Source organism: Montipora foliosa, chromosome 1 (genome assembly GCF_036669935.1).
Source record: "Montipora foliosa isolate CH-2021 chromosome 1, ASM3666993v2, whole genome shotgun sequence".
Lineage (NCBI taxonomy): Eukaryota > Metazoa > Cnidaria > Anthozoa > Scleractinia > Acroporidae > Montipora > Montipora foliosa.
In genome coordinates this window covers 7,291,984-7,306,387 of record NC_090869.1, presented here as the reverse complement: position 1 = coordinate 7,306,387, position 14,404 = coordinate 7,291,984, and the positions used below count along the sequence as shown (strand labels likewise).

At 40.6% G+C, this 14,404-nt stretch overlaps 1 protein-coding gene across 3 annotated transcripts in view; it reads left to right on the top strand.

The window, feature by feature from the left end:
- Positions 1-8,710, top strand: part of LOC137967787 (negative elongation factor D-like) — a 25,988-nt gene extending 17,278 nt beyond the window's left edge. Inside the window, exons 11-17 of one of the 3 annotated variants that reach the window (XR_011116590.1) lie at positions 195-334; positions 540-654; positions 1,104-1,196; positions 2,135-2,187; positions 5,539-5,679; positions 6,957-7,086; positions 7,752-8,710. Coding sequence is in view for 2 of the 3 variants with exons in the window: in XM_068814391.1 (XP_068670492.1) it covers positions 195-334; positions 540-654; positions 1,104-1,196; positions 5,539-5,679; positions 6,957-7,086; positions 7,752-7,780 (648 nt within the window). In the remaining variant the exon portion in view is untranslated. Of the gene's footprint in view, positions 1-194; positions 335-539; positions 655-1,103; positions 1,197-1,323; positions 1,380-2,134; positions 2,188-5,538; positions 5,680-6,956; positions 7,087-7,751 lie in introns of those variants that run through there. The other 2 variants (XM_068814391.1, XM_068814493.1) reach the window with 2 other exon arrangements.
- The last annotated feature ends 5,694 nt before the right edge of the window (positions 8,711-14,404 follow it).

The following is a 14,404-nucleotide window of genomic DNA, read 5'->3' as shown; positions in this document are numbered from 1 at the left end:
AGTGTTAAATAGTGTGAAAAGCAAGATTTTATGGCCAAATATAATAAAGTGGACAGGGAAATTTGCCCTGTCATCCCTCACTTTCTTGAGGCCTGAAACAGGCTAACAGAAGATTTTACACTACAGTGTACATTGTTTGTGGCATAAAATAACTTATTGGAGTTTTCCCTTTGTTTGTTTGTTTGTTTTTGTAGAATGAGCGTGCAACACTCAATAAAGATGAGCTTAAAACAACCTCTCAGGCTTTAGACAAAATACACATGCTATGTGTGCAGGAAACCAAGAAAGGTTCTCAATTGCTGGCTGAAGTGGGTGTCCTGTTCCAGTGTATAAGGTACAATACCATGGGTGAGGAGCATCCATTGTCAAAACAGACCATCTGTATATATTTGTTGAGAGCCCATACTTCACAACTGTCACAATTCATGCACAAAAATTGAATGTAATATCAAAAAAGAGAGAATATTTGTTCCTTAATTCCCCTATTGCAGGACTTGAAGTTGGCCCTGCTTAATCAAATTTCACTTTATTTTGTTCAGATTTCCTGTTGTAGCCATGGGTTTGCTTAAATGGGTTGACTTCACAGTCTCTGACCCATCTTTCTTTAAACTTCTCACGGACTCAACACCAGTCCACTTGGCTTTACTGGATGAGGTGAGTTGCATCAGTAATGAGTGTTGCTTGGGGCATACAAAATCTACTTTTTGAGTCATGTCTTTGTGCAACATAAAGAGGGGAATGGAGTGGTGATGGTTATCTGAATTTTTGTTCGAGGGAAGTACCGGTAGGTGTTGAGGGGCAGTTAGACAAGCTAAATGCTTTTCATAACAGGTCCCTTTTGTCCATTGTCTCCAGTGCCCTATAATTCACCATTTTTTAAAAAGAAAAAAAAGGGACTTTTAGTTCGTAAGTAATAAAAAAGGTGTTTGAATTGAAAAATTAATTCTGTCAACAGAAAACCATCCCATGCTTTAGTGCATACCGGTAATAGCAAATATGGAACCCGCATAACTAATTCGGGCGAAATCCACTTTACTGATTTCTTCCTAATTCACACCAGTGCATTAATCCTTAAATTTATATTTCTCACTGACTCATTCCAGATAAGTTCCTGTCATCCCCTTCAACACCGCTTGGTGCATAATGTATTGATTCGACTTTTTGAGTCACCAACGCCGTTAGATACTTTAGTTGAGGTAAGCATAAGCCACGATTAGTGTAATCATTATAAAAAGCTATTGGATTCGAGTAGGTCGCCTGTGTAATAATTGATCTTCTCTTTCAAAGCGTAACCACTGTCCATTGGGTTTGTTTACTTTAAAGAAAGAAAAGAAAGTTTCACCATGACTTAAGGACGTTCGCGCCAAAATCTTCCTACGGTGAGATTTTTTTCATTTCTCGACTAGAGTTAGGTCATGAAGTACTTACTCCAAAAATATAAAACAAATTGGGGGTCACCGACTTTGTTTCGGAGAAAATGGCAGTGGAAAAATGCCTTAATTTCGATAAATCTGTCATAATAACGAAAGGTAGCCTCATCTGCTCATCCATCGAAAATCCTAAAAATAAACCGTTAGAGTGAAGGTTTCCGTGCATAGGTTTTTAGGGGTGGGATTTTAAGATAACTTCATGCCGCTAGGGATGTCGTAAACAGTAGAGTTCATCCTGGACGAGCGTTTTCGTAACCTCTATCCCTTGCAACCACTACCGGAATTCGATGGCACGAGGAAAGAAAATTAAAAAAAAAGATAACTTCTTACGGTGAGATTTTTTTCATTTTATCATATTTTGTAGATAGTAAGTAGAGTAAGTGATTCATGATTAAAAAAATAGGGGTCACCGATGATCCAAGGGAGTAAAATGGATGTGATTTTACGAAGCTCTTGGAAAATTTCGTTTGTCACGTTTTTGCGTGACTTGTCGGGGAAGGACTGGAACCCAAGACAGGATCGATCGTTGAAGGGATGAAAGGTTTTTACCCCAAAACGAAGCTTTCTCGAGCACAGCAACGAAGTTTTAAGCAGTCGTCATCTTCATTTGGTTAGTGTTTTGTATAATATTTCTCCATTGCCGTCATGCTCGTCTTCTGGAGTGTGGTTTTTGTGAAATTTAATCGCTGTTTTTTTCCACGCAGGTCCGCACTATTCAAGCCGACGAGGACGAAAATACTGCTCTATTTTCACGAAAGTAAAGGATAAGAACTTCAAAAACATACATTTATTTTTTGAACTTAAGTTCGTAGGGTAATAAAAACATTAAAAAAAGAAACAGCCCCATTAAATTTACGCAACGGTTCGTCCTCGAGTTTTCCAAACTTTCAGCCACTACTCGATCAGCAGCTACCTTTTAAAGAGCTTTTTCCATCCTCCCGCTCACTTCTCTTTAACGTTTCATGATGATTCGGAAATCAATGTGCCATTCTTTTGCCGGCCTGGAAATTTTTACCCGGCGTTTTTGTCGCCATGTTATTTTAACTAATGCTTGAACAATATTTATGAAAGTCAAGTAGACTAGTGCACGACTGATAAAAACAACGCGAACATCAGTCGTGCAGTAGTCGACTTGACTTTCCTAAATATTTTTAATCAATTTTGACTGATCACGATCTTCTCTTATCCAACGCTGTGCAAGACTTATCGTCCACGGTTTCTGCAAAGGTTTTCAAACCTCAACTTCACTAATGCTCGAAGTAATGCGTGACATATTACAGTCGCGTTACCTGCGCAGTTACGTTGCGCACAAACAATTAGCGCGAACGTCCTTAAGCTCCAGGTGATTAAATTTAAGAGTGGCTTGTTCTCTCCTCTCCAATCTTAGTCTTTACCAGAGCTCTACTGAGATTTCAAGGAAGGGATGGGGCTTACATCGGATTTTCCTCGAAAACCGTCTTCGCGACAGAAAGGAATTCTAAATTTGTTATTGCGTTTGAAATGCTGTGTGTCCAACTTTCTTAAAACAAATCTTGCTTCTGTTTAGTGGACAATTCAGTTAAAGAGGGATATAAAACGTAGACGGAATTGGAAGCAAGATATGGTAAAAGCACCTAGAGCATTTAGAAATCCATGTTATATCGTTTGAAATCCATAACCTCCTTCGGACGTTGTGAACCTACATAACATACTATCTTTCAAACTTTTGCCGCTTTAGATCATGTTACTAAAGAACAGGTGTTCTGGTTTTCCTCGTGTCTATTTCTCTTGGAATTCGAACGAGAGTCAGCCTGGAGCGTGTCACCTGTTTTTGTCTTATCCGGGAAAAGTTTGTCACGTTTTCCCTTCTTTGGCTGTCTTTCTGAACTATACAGCCATATTCTTTTGGGCTTGATTTTCTTTGAACCTTCCCTTCTTGCTGTTGCAGATGGAACTCTGCTTCCTTAGTGTTTCCACAGTGGAAAGAGGTGGATGTAGATCCGCAAATTCTGCGCGAGCACGTGTCATGCAGAGCGAATCCGCCCCCAGCAGTATATCTTGCTGCATCGTTTGATACCGAAGCAATACTTGATAAAACTTTACGGAGGGGCCTCACTTGTTGCTGTTGACTGCTGATTTTCGGAGCATATATAATGATAGACGAGTTACCTTCGAAGTTAGAGTTGGAGGCTGTAAGCTGACAAGCACACACTTTTTCTTCCTTCATTGCCTCTTGGCCAATTACTTTTGCTGTAAATTCAAAGGGTTCTTCGAACTCAGTTACAACTGTAAGACTCCTTTCCGTGTCTTGATGTTTTCCTGCCCCAGTCCTAAGGCATGATGTTTTAAATGCAGCTGCTGTTGCTGTTATTGTTGTTATTTTGTCGTCGTCTGAAGTCGATGGCATAGGAACGAACCTCCTCATTTTGCTTTCAGCCGACGGTGGTAGTGGTAGGTCTGTGTGTAGGGAAGGGTGTCCTGTGAAAAGGGTTGTGTCGTCTCTGTCAACGACCGGGTTCCTTGTAAAATCCCTCTCAGTTAAGTAACATTGTTCCTTTGTTATTCGGAAACACTTGCTTTCCTTCAATCGCCGATGACAGCTTTCCGTCATATGGCACAAGCTTTTGCCAAATGGCTTTTCGAAATCTGCCTTGTGTATCCTCCGTTTTCTCAACTTTGAGTCCAATATTCCCAATCTTAATCGAACGTCTCTTCCCTTTTGTGAAAGAAAATCCCAGTAGTTCTCCGAATCAACCAAAAACATTTTCCCTTGGTAGCAGGCGACTTTCTTCCCATTTCCGCGCTCGTGATCCCTTGGGGTATGCGCGGGGCCATTTCTGCGCGATTGAACATCTGTCGTTTTCCCTGCCTTTCTCCTGCTATTGCGTAACGTATTCTTTGCCGTGAACCTCTGCATCAATAAAAATGGGGGATTGAGTGTTTTGTTATCATTGCTTGCCTTTGTGTCTGCATCTTCTGAAACTAAACATTCTCGGCTTTGAGTCGTGGTGAACCTCTCCCTTGCCCCACTAATTTTGTATTGAAAGCGGAACTCATTCTCTAAGTCTGTAGTCTGATTGTATCCAGGTTTCCCAAGTGTCTGTACATTGGCGTTTTCTTCCGTCGCAAAGCTTATTTTCGCCTGACATATGTTAGATACAACTTGTTCAGGATCGTAATTTTGAGACGAAAGAACATCCTTCTGCGGCATGTGCTTGTTGTCTTCATCATGCGTTCCATTTCTTTCAAAACCGTGAAATTTAAATGCTTGCAGTTTGTGCAGCAAGCGACTGGCAAGATTGAGTGAAATGCAGATTACGGTTTCTATGGTTGCGTAAATGATGAGAGGTGTCAAGAGCAGGATTTCAATCACGTTCGGAAAAGAATACAGTAGTTTTCTTAACAGTGCGACCATCATCCAGGAAGATGTTTTGTTTGCTCAATTATGACGTCATTTGAATGACTGCGCGTAAACAGAAGCGCACGTGCTCTTATTTTTATCATCATTCGTTTGTTGTTTAGATTGCGTAAGTGTCGTTCAAAATCTCACAAACATCAGCCCTTCAAAGGCAATTTCTTTAGCCAATAATTCGGCTGTCAGTGACAAGGGTGCTTGCAGATATAGATGAGCTACCCCCGGTCTGCCCTCCTTATCCCCTCCCTATTTATAACCACAGACTGTTTTTCCAAATCCCATGATGCAATACGTGTTGGGGGTTCTTTACATAAAAACAAGACAAGGTATTTACTTTTGGGACTGTCTCATGCTTCAGTTAGCTGGATATACATTGTTTTAATGCCAAAAAACTCCCTAAAATGAACTGTATTATGGGAATTGCGAATGACAGTTTTTGGTACTTTAGTAACTTGTCGCTGTGTAATCTGACGCAAATTCATTGTTGAAATCAAAACCTAGAGCAAACCAAACTTAATCGATTTTCCCAAGGGACAGAGTTTAACCACGTCTATTAGCGGAGTCTCATCACCGCGCTTACAAGATAAAAATTAATAATTGATTGTACTTTGAATATATTTATATAGATATTTGCGCCTTATAAGCTCTTAAATTAATAATAATTAATAATACTTCATTGAAAAGTTTGTTTTGGCTTACTGGTTTATTCTTCAGCTCGAATTCAAGAAAACAGTTTTAGACAGAATGATTCATCTACTGAGCAGAGGTTATGTGATGGCTGTTATTAGCTATATAAACAGCTGTCTTGAGAAACAGAACACAGATAACTCGTTGATAAGACACTTTGTTACTGAGGTAATTATGTAAATGTGCTCTTTGGTTTATTTGTTTGTTTTAACCGGTATCCCTCTGGACTGAGTTGGTTAAGGGGCCGATAACATGGGCCGGGTTTTTCCGGTTAGGCTGTTTGGCTCATTTAGCCGGGATCCCGGCACCTCTGGGAAAAAAAAACTCCAACAATAGCCCACTTTCGATATATTAAAATTCAGTCCTAAACAAAAAGCATCATCTCGAGGCTCTGGGGAATAAACTCATACAAGTCTTTATATTTATTCCCCAGAGCTTCGAGATGATGGCTTTTGTTATTTTATTATATCGAAAGTGGGCTATTTGGCGATAATATGATTTGCGGGCCATCCCACTTAGCTGGAATCCTTGCATCGCTATCTGGGGATCCCGTCTAGCCGGAATTAGATTCTTACACGTTCTATTTTTTTTTTTTTTTTTCAATGGAAGGTGCACTCTGTTATAAGACGCATCATAAAGTCTCAATCTTGTTTGTGTCAAGTTTACATATTGAAAATCACGCCCAAATACTCAGTTATAAGACATCCTAAACAACAGGAAATTTTGGGACCATGTTCGCTTGTATTTCAACTCAATTGTTCAAATTCGCTAATTACAGACATTCAACAAAAACAACAGCGAAATATTGTTCGCCTGAGGCGGGCTCGCCAGCTCACCCCGTGGTCGGCTCCCCTCGTGTAATACCGAGCTGAACCGAGCTTAGCCTGCAGGCTTAGCGGGCCAGATCGGCTCGCGTAATCTCCCCATGAAATTCGGACTACCATGCGGGAGATCTCAGGCTGGCACCCCTGGCGGACAAACATTCAGGCTCTTAAAATAATATTTGAATGTGTGGTGCTAAATACATGTAATTTCATATATTTTATTGCGGGTTTTTGATCATTCAAAGCGGAAGTGATCATCGCAGTTTGTTAAATAGCCAGGGACAAAATACGAACTTGCAAGAGATCATCTCCGAGATGGCTTGATACTGCTCAGATGGCCGGTAAAGCAAGTGTCGCGTGCAATCGCGCGGTCATGGGTTCGAGCCTCGTTCAAGCCTGGATTTTTTCGTGCTTTTCTTTTCCGACTGTTTTTAAGCCGCACTGCAGGCTCGGGACCACAAAGTAATGGACAAGAGTGCCTTCTAATAAAAAGAGATAACTGAAACTATTTTCTTTCTTATTCGACTACTTGGTCCTTGTTGGACTTAACCCTTATCTCGATGCTTAAAGCGAATTTCGAAAAACGCACTTCATATGAATTGTTTTCCCTTCTCTTACCAGGTCCTTGAAATGATAGCTCCTCCATACTCGCCCGAGTTCATCCAGGTTTTCCTTCCTATCGTTCGTAACGAAGAGATCACAGGTAGACTACGCAATGCTGATCGCACAGATGACGTCTCTTTGTTTTTAGGTGAGCTGAGACAAGGAGTAACAAATTAAGATCACTGGTAATTGTATTATCTACGTTTTAAATATTATCAGTTCAATTCCTGTTTGTTTTACTGACTTTGTTTATGCACATCTTTTAAAGAATTTAAGATGTTTTTTATGCTATTCCTGAGATGCTAGCCTCTCCATCACCTATAGATGGTTTTCACTTGACCTCACAGCAGCCATTCTCTATTTTCGAATTCCCCATAATACACTTTGTTTGCCCCCAAATTTTGCATAAACCATTGTTTTCAAATACTCTTGGGAATATGCAGTGTCCCCAAGAGCATTTGAAAACAATAGTTTATGCAAAATTTGGGGGGCAAACAAAGTGTATTATGGGGAATTCGAAAATAGAGAATGTTGCTGCACAGAACAATAGAGAAAAAGGTCTTTTAGGGAATTTTAGTCTATTATAATGCAAAACATGAACCATAATTTGCTGTTGTTTTGTGCACCAACATAGCCGTCTTGTCACGTGACTTGAAACTATCTATATATTCAAACGCAAGAGTGCCGTGGTCTTACATTTTAGAATTTTGTATAGACTCTTGTCACGTTACCAAGTGAACTTAGCTTTTGGACATAAGTTTTGGATTTGTCTTGATCATGAATTATTATCTTTGAATTTCTTTTCTCTTTCAGCTCATTGTGCTCAACAAACAGGAGTGTAGGCAGTGAAGCAAGGACTACTCTAGAAGGAATACCCTCTCTGGGTTTTTATCCTAGCTGCATGTTTTCCAGGCTCTCTTGTTTTCTTTTCTGAAGAGATATCTCGAGGAGGGAACATGGGTGCTTAGGAGCTCAAAAAAACGTTTCAAGACATAATAAGCAATAATAACAAAAACTATATTTAAGCGTGACTCGGAATACATAGAAAACGTCCTTGGATGAATGGAGACCCCCAAAATGATGCCATTGTTTCGTTATCAATCATATAAGCGCACTGAAGGTATTTTTGTTGCCTTTAGCTGAGGATGGAGAGGGGTTGAAACGGATTGAACTCTGAAAGAGTTCTTCGGCTTTTTGGATACGCTGATATAGCCAAAAAACATGCGGCTAGTTCATCCTGGTGAAATTCTTTTGATATCCTCTCCTCGAATTGTCAGCAATGAATAGCCGAGAATGTCAAGTGCCGTAGTAATTGGGGTGACTGTTAATCCAAGCACATCAAACCAAAAAGTGTTGATTTTTCGTGAGAAGGGCAAACTGGAGTGCTTGTGGAAAAACCTCTCAGAGTGGAGCAGAGAGCCAAGACAACCCACATGTGTTGCCGTACCCGGGACACGCTTTTGGAGGCCAGTTTTCTCACCACCGCGTCAACCTGCTCCCTAAATTAAGATTTGGAACTTATGCGAGTGTGACAATACGAATACATTCGCATTTTTACAGTATTTGCTGTAAAAGAAATGGTGATAATTTGCCAAACGACCTCAGTATTTGGACATGATGTCAACATCAACAGGTTTATGCAAAATCTAAAAAATGTGGATGAATATTTATCGATGTATAATTTTTTTATAAATTAACAAAATGATTGTGATGTAAATATTTCTAGGTAAATACGTGTATTTAGTCCTTCAACATTAAAGGTTATTAACGGAGAGTTAGGTCTTTACCGAAAAATCTCAAGGTGAGGCCTTGCCGTGGGTGTAAAGTTGTAGCGGAAGCCTCATCCCATTGATGGATGTTCGCATACACTGACTACTGTTTCCTGTGGTCGGCTAACGGAGACTCTTACTGGTCAAAGTAGTAGAGCAAAAACCAATAGAACAACAGCAGACCTGGTCAGGTTCAAAGTGAAATGCACACACCGTTTTGCGAAGCCCATGTTGCACTCGAAACAGAAGTGTGAGTCGTCGTAGCGTGCTTATCCGAGAGACCATTCCAGTCCTTACAAAGTTAATTCCTTTCTGTAGCCAAAACGGGGTTAGTTTGTGGTGTAAAAGGTTCAAACTCTAGCCAGAATATTGGCTTCCTTGCTAACTAAAGCCCGGTTTTCACTAGCGACGCAAGCACAAGAGCGCTTATTTCACCGTGAAAACGGGCCTGACACAAGCACAAAGCGCAAGCGCACGAGGATCAAAATCTCTCCTTTTCCTTGTGCTTGCGCTTATGCTTGTGTTCGCTTGCGTTGTGTGAAAACGGGACGTTCCAATGATGAAAAAGACCCGTTCCAGATTCCACTCGTATGGAGCCGCGTTGTAAGAGGGAACATGAAAGTGGTGAATCTTTGTTTTGTGTCGTATGCTTGTGCTTGCCTTATGGTTCGTTTTCACTTGACACGACTCTCTTGCGCATGCCTTTTTGCTTACGCTTGTGCTTTGCGTCGCTAGTGAAAACCAGGCTTAACTTTTAAAAGTGCGTTGTAATCCCAGAAAGACTTTCAAGGTGAGGTTGCTGCCCCAGGCACAATCGGTCTCCAACTGTAACGATCGATGGATGAATAGTGAAGAAGGCGTTTGCTGGGCTGTCATTACGTGTTTTCTCTGTCTGGTGGTGGACAGACATTATTAAGTATTGAAGCTTGCAAGTCACCTGCACCTGGGTGTTGCGAGTGTTAAGTGTAACGTAGTTGTTCTTACTGTTCTTTCTGAAAACGCTGTCTAAGTCCTTACGGTTCGTCTGCTAAGCTGTCGTTTGAGTCACAAACCAGGACAACACTAACCCGGACGATCGTACCTCACTTAATTATGATAAATAATATTTAAGTATCATATCATGATATGACTCCTAGGTTCAAGCCATTTACAATATACAATCTCTTTACTCTTAAACCTAAGAAAAAGAAGCACGCTACACTACATCACAAATTTCTAGTTTCTTTTGAAAGAAACTGTGGTGCTGCGTCGGTGGGAGAGTGAAACAGGAAATTTTGGTTTTATCAAACGTGTTGATAAAAATCGAATTATCACCGTTAACGATTTGGAAAACTGACGTTTCGAGTGTTAGCCCTTTGTCAGAGCGAACAGAGGAATTGTGGGTGTTGTTAGTTTTTATGCGGGTGTGGAGGAGCTTTGCCATTGGTGGAAATATGGTAATATGAATTTGTGATTCCAACAACACCCACAATTCCTCTATTCACACTACATTACACTCACTTTTCATTGCCACAGCCACTGCTGTGAATAAAATAGTTGGTTAAGCGCCCATTGACTCCATGGAGACTGAGAGTGTTTTTGGCTTTACGTGTTTCGTTGGTGCAGGGAAAGTAGTAATGGCGTGCAATGATACATCTTTGTTACTCTTTTCGGCATCCCGAAGGTGTTGCGGAAGCGGTCGGCCAGTTTTCTCTCTATTTCACTTATGTGTTCATTTGTGGTGATAAATGTGAAATGGTTGGTGATTTTGACTGATTGTTTTGGCCCTGACATTTTGCCGGGGTTTTGATTGAAGGGACTAGTATAATCAGGAGGCTATTAATATGGGCTCTTGGTATTTTGCAGTGCGCGTTCAGAAACAGAAACAGAAATATATTTGAAGGATCCCGGCCCGGGGGATTGTCAGATCTAAGGGCCCTTCTTACCAAAAAGTTGCCAGTGTTTTGTTGCGTTTGACTGACAAAAGTGGCAGTAGAGGAGGCATTGGGCTGGTTTCGGGTTTTTTCGTTTGATAAAACCAAATTTTCACATTTTTGATAGTTTTCTGTGTTCTACCGTTGCTATCGACGTACATTTGAGGAGATAATTTCAACGGAAGTTAGCATTTCCATTCGCGTATATCTTCCTCTACTTCTACCTTGTATCGCACTCATCTGGACAATTTTAAGCAATTGTCTCTTATCGATGTCTGAAAAATTCAGGGGGCTGTGCGATGCTGGTACAGTGCTCTTAGTACGAACTGATCTATGAAGCCACTCCTCTTCTTATTTCTCCGAGTCAAAGGTTATCTCTGAATCTGATGATGAAGACATTGGGGCTTTAAATGATCAAATTTTTATCCCTTGAATTTTTAGGTTTATCACATAGAATACCAGGAAAGGTTGAAAACGCCGTTTACCGTTTAGAAATATCTGCATTGCTTCCGGAGCGATTTCAGCTTGAACAATGTGTAAAATATGAAAATGAGAGGAATGATGACGTCATTCACTCATCCCAATGTATGGTTTAATAGCTCGTTTTGTTCGTTTGTATGGAATCGATGAACAAATTGTGAACCTAATTAGGGGTGCACGGGATATACGCCACTTGCACTAAGAGGTCACGTGACCAATGCTTCCTTTAAACAGTGAGTTGTAATCTTGCTGTTGCCAAAAATTGGCAAAACACATAAAAATTATCTTACACGCGAAATTTGAGAGGAAGCGCATTCAAGGGAGATATTTTATGGTACTTTGATTTTTCAACAAAGTAGCATGATTTGTCTTGTCCGCCATGTTGGAGGGCATACTCTTGCCCTCCAACATGGCGGCCAAAACTACTTTTTTCTTATATCTTGTTAAATGTTTGATAGTTGAGTTCAGATGTGCCATAAACGTTACCACATCATCTTTTCAACATTTTCCTTGAAGTTCAAGTGCTAAATTTGTGTCAGAAAGCGGTAATTCATAATTTTAAAAAATCAAGTTTTGGTCACGTGACCAGCTACGGACTTTCTCATTTTAAGCAAATGGTGCGGGTTTGAAAAACCAAATCACTATTATTTTGTTTAAGAGATGAGCCACTAATAGTGTTTCGAAGGCAAAATCATGTAACTTTCATTTTCATAAAAACGATGTCACATGACCTCTTAGTGCAAGTGGCCTATTGCCTTTTGCAAGTCAGGATATTTTTGGTCTTTCATCACCAGCTACTTACTGCCTTTACTGGACAACGTGGACGTCCAAGATATTCAATTCCCAGAGATCAGCTGGATTTTCTGATCGGCAGATGCTTTTCCGTCGTCGTTATTGCAACTTTGCTAGGTGTCAGTGTTCGGACTGTTGAAAGACGCTTGTTCGAATTTGGGTTGAGTGTGAGATTAACACACTTGAACGTAGACAACGAAGAACTCGACCATATGATTCAAAACATCCTAACAGTCAGAGTTCCCTAAATGATATTTTAGAATAAAAAAGATGTTAATGCTGGTAAGCAAATACTGGGCAGCGCCTGGGAGGAGAGCGTGACTTCCCATCACGTGACTACCTTATTTGGCTCTTTCATTCATCCCAACATGCGAGCCTTCTCGGTTTGACATTTTCAAAGCTTAAATCGTTCTGTTTTTTTCTGTTCAGCAATTTAATCCCTCCCTCCCCCCAGTTTTGCTTTCTGGTTCTTTTGTATTTTATTTCTTCCTTATGAGCTTATTGTAACCTATTTAATAGTTCTCCTTAATAAAATATGGGCGGGGAATTGCTGCCTGCAGCACCCCTTCAGCCCTGTGCTGAAGCCCCGTTAGGGAGGGGGCATATTGTTACTTTGCTGGACTGGGTTAACTTGGCCCCAGGACATTATGCCAGCCACTATGCCCGCCTTGCAATACAGGCACGAGGCACCCCCTCGGCTAGTTGCCGAGGCCCCTCATCCGGTGGTCCATACCGGCCGTGGGTATTATCCGCGCCTTGCCAGTACATTCCCTGCCCCCTCATTTGCGCCTAAGTTGTATGTATTGTCTTGTACTGCGCACCAAAGTATATTTAACACCGGGTACAGGCAAATGACTGGATTTCTGAGGAGCAGAGGTTTGAGAATTCAACAGTGCAGAATAAGAGAAGCAATGCGGAGGGTCAATCCAGCTGGGGTCCTCCTACGGGCACTCGTGCTTAGGACAATACACACACGACGGTACCAAGTATATGGACCACTTGCGTTGTGGTATATAGATGGTAATCATAAGCTAATAAGGTATCATACCCTTATTAATTAATTAGTGATTCTAATGTCTATTGTTCTTCTTAATTGCCAGTACTTTATTAGGTTATTTTTATCAGGAGAATAAAAACCACCACTTATCCCTCTCTCAGTTCATTTATTCACTCCTGCATTGTCTACTTAAGCATATATCTTACATGATTTCCATTCTCTCTGCTAACTCAACTAGACCTTGATAGTATGGGAGATGTTATTGATGTTATTAAATTCTTGATTGAAATTTGCTTTACAAAATATCTCACTTGGGAATTATGTGGTTATTTGTGAGGATTTAAGTTTCCTTTTTAGTTGATGTCTAAGCGTTGCAGGGTATGTGTATACGTCATAAGAAATCAATATGATAATTTACACAGTGCCTCCAGTGTTGAAATTGGTGATAGACATTTTATAAAACTCTTTGAAATCCGATCAGTGCTTAAATTCAGTTAAAAAGCACAGGTTAGATTTCAAAAAGTTTTTTTTTTAAGTGATTATTTATGTTGTATGACTTCTTCAGGTGGAGGTTTGTAATACATGGACAACAGTCCGAACACTGACACCTAGCAAAGTTGCAATATCGACGACAGAAAAGCATCTGCCGATCAGAAAATCCAGCTGATCTCTGGGAATTGAATATCTTGGACGTCCATGTTGTCCAGTAAAGGCAGTAGCTGGTGATGAAACACCAAAAATATCCTGACTTGCAAAAGGCAATATCCCGTGCACCCCTAATTACGTTCACAATTTGTTCATCGATTCCATACAAATGAACAAGACGAGCTATTAAACCATGCAGCCAACCCAGCCTAAAGTGTAAGGCATCCACTGTATTTGGGTCAAGGCCTCCTCCTCTAATTTCCCGAATAAAAATTAAGTAAAAGCTCTCGCAAGTACCCAAACGCTATCACTCTATCCGCCATCTTAGATCAACGCGGTATATTACCTCGACCTGGTGTCTCGTGCTCGTAGTCACCAGGCCAACTCGAGAAAAGTTGTGTCCGAAAATTAGGACTACTAGCAAAAAATACACCAGAAACGAATCGGAAATGTAAAGTATTCAAAACTAGTCGGAAAATCGAAAAGCTCCCCGAAACCTGACACAACCACAGGCTCCCCAAGCTGAAAATACGTGGTGTATGCGACAGTTTGTGTATATAGAGAATTGTATGGCAAAATCACCGATCGTAAAAAAACTGTGTAAATAACTATTTCATTTGAAATAAAGTTTTCCTACCTCAAATGTGTGACCAACTTTCTCTTTTGCCAAGTGAAGTGATCCGGAAGGCCGTTACTGAAATAATAGGAAGGCCGGTAACTCCATCTATCGCCGGCCAGACCTCACTCCACAAATCGTTTTCTCCTCCACAGCAAAAGTCCCGAATCGCAATAAAAACAACAGTTCCATAAAGCCCAATAAATTTCACTCCAAATACGTGTGTTTCGGCTTCCGAAAGACTCGTGACGAAC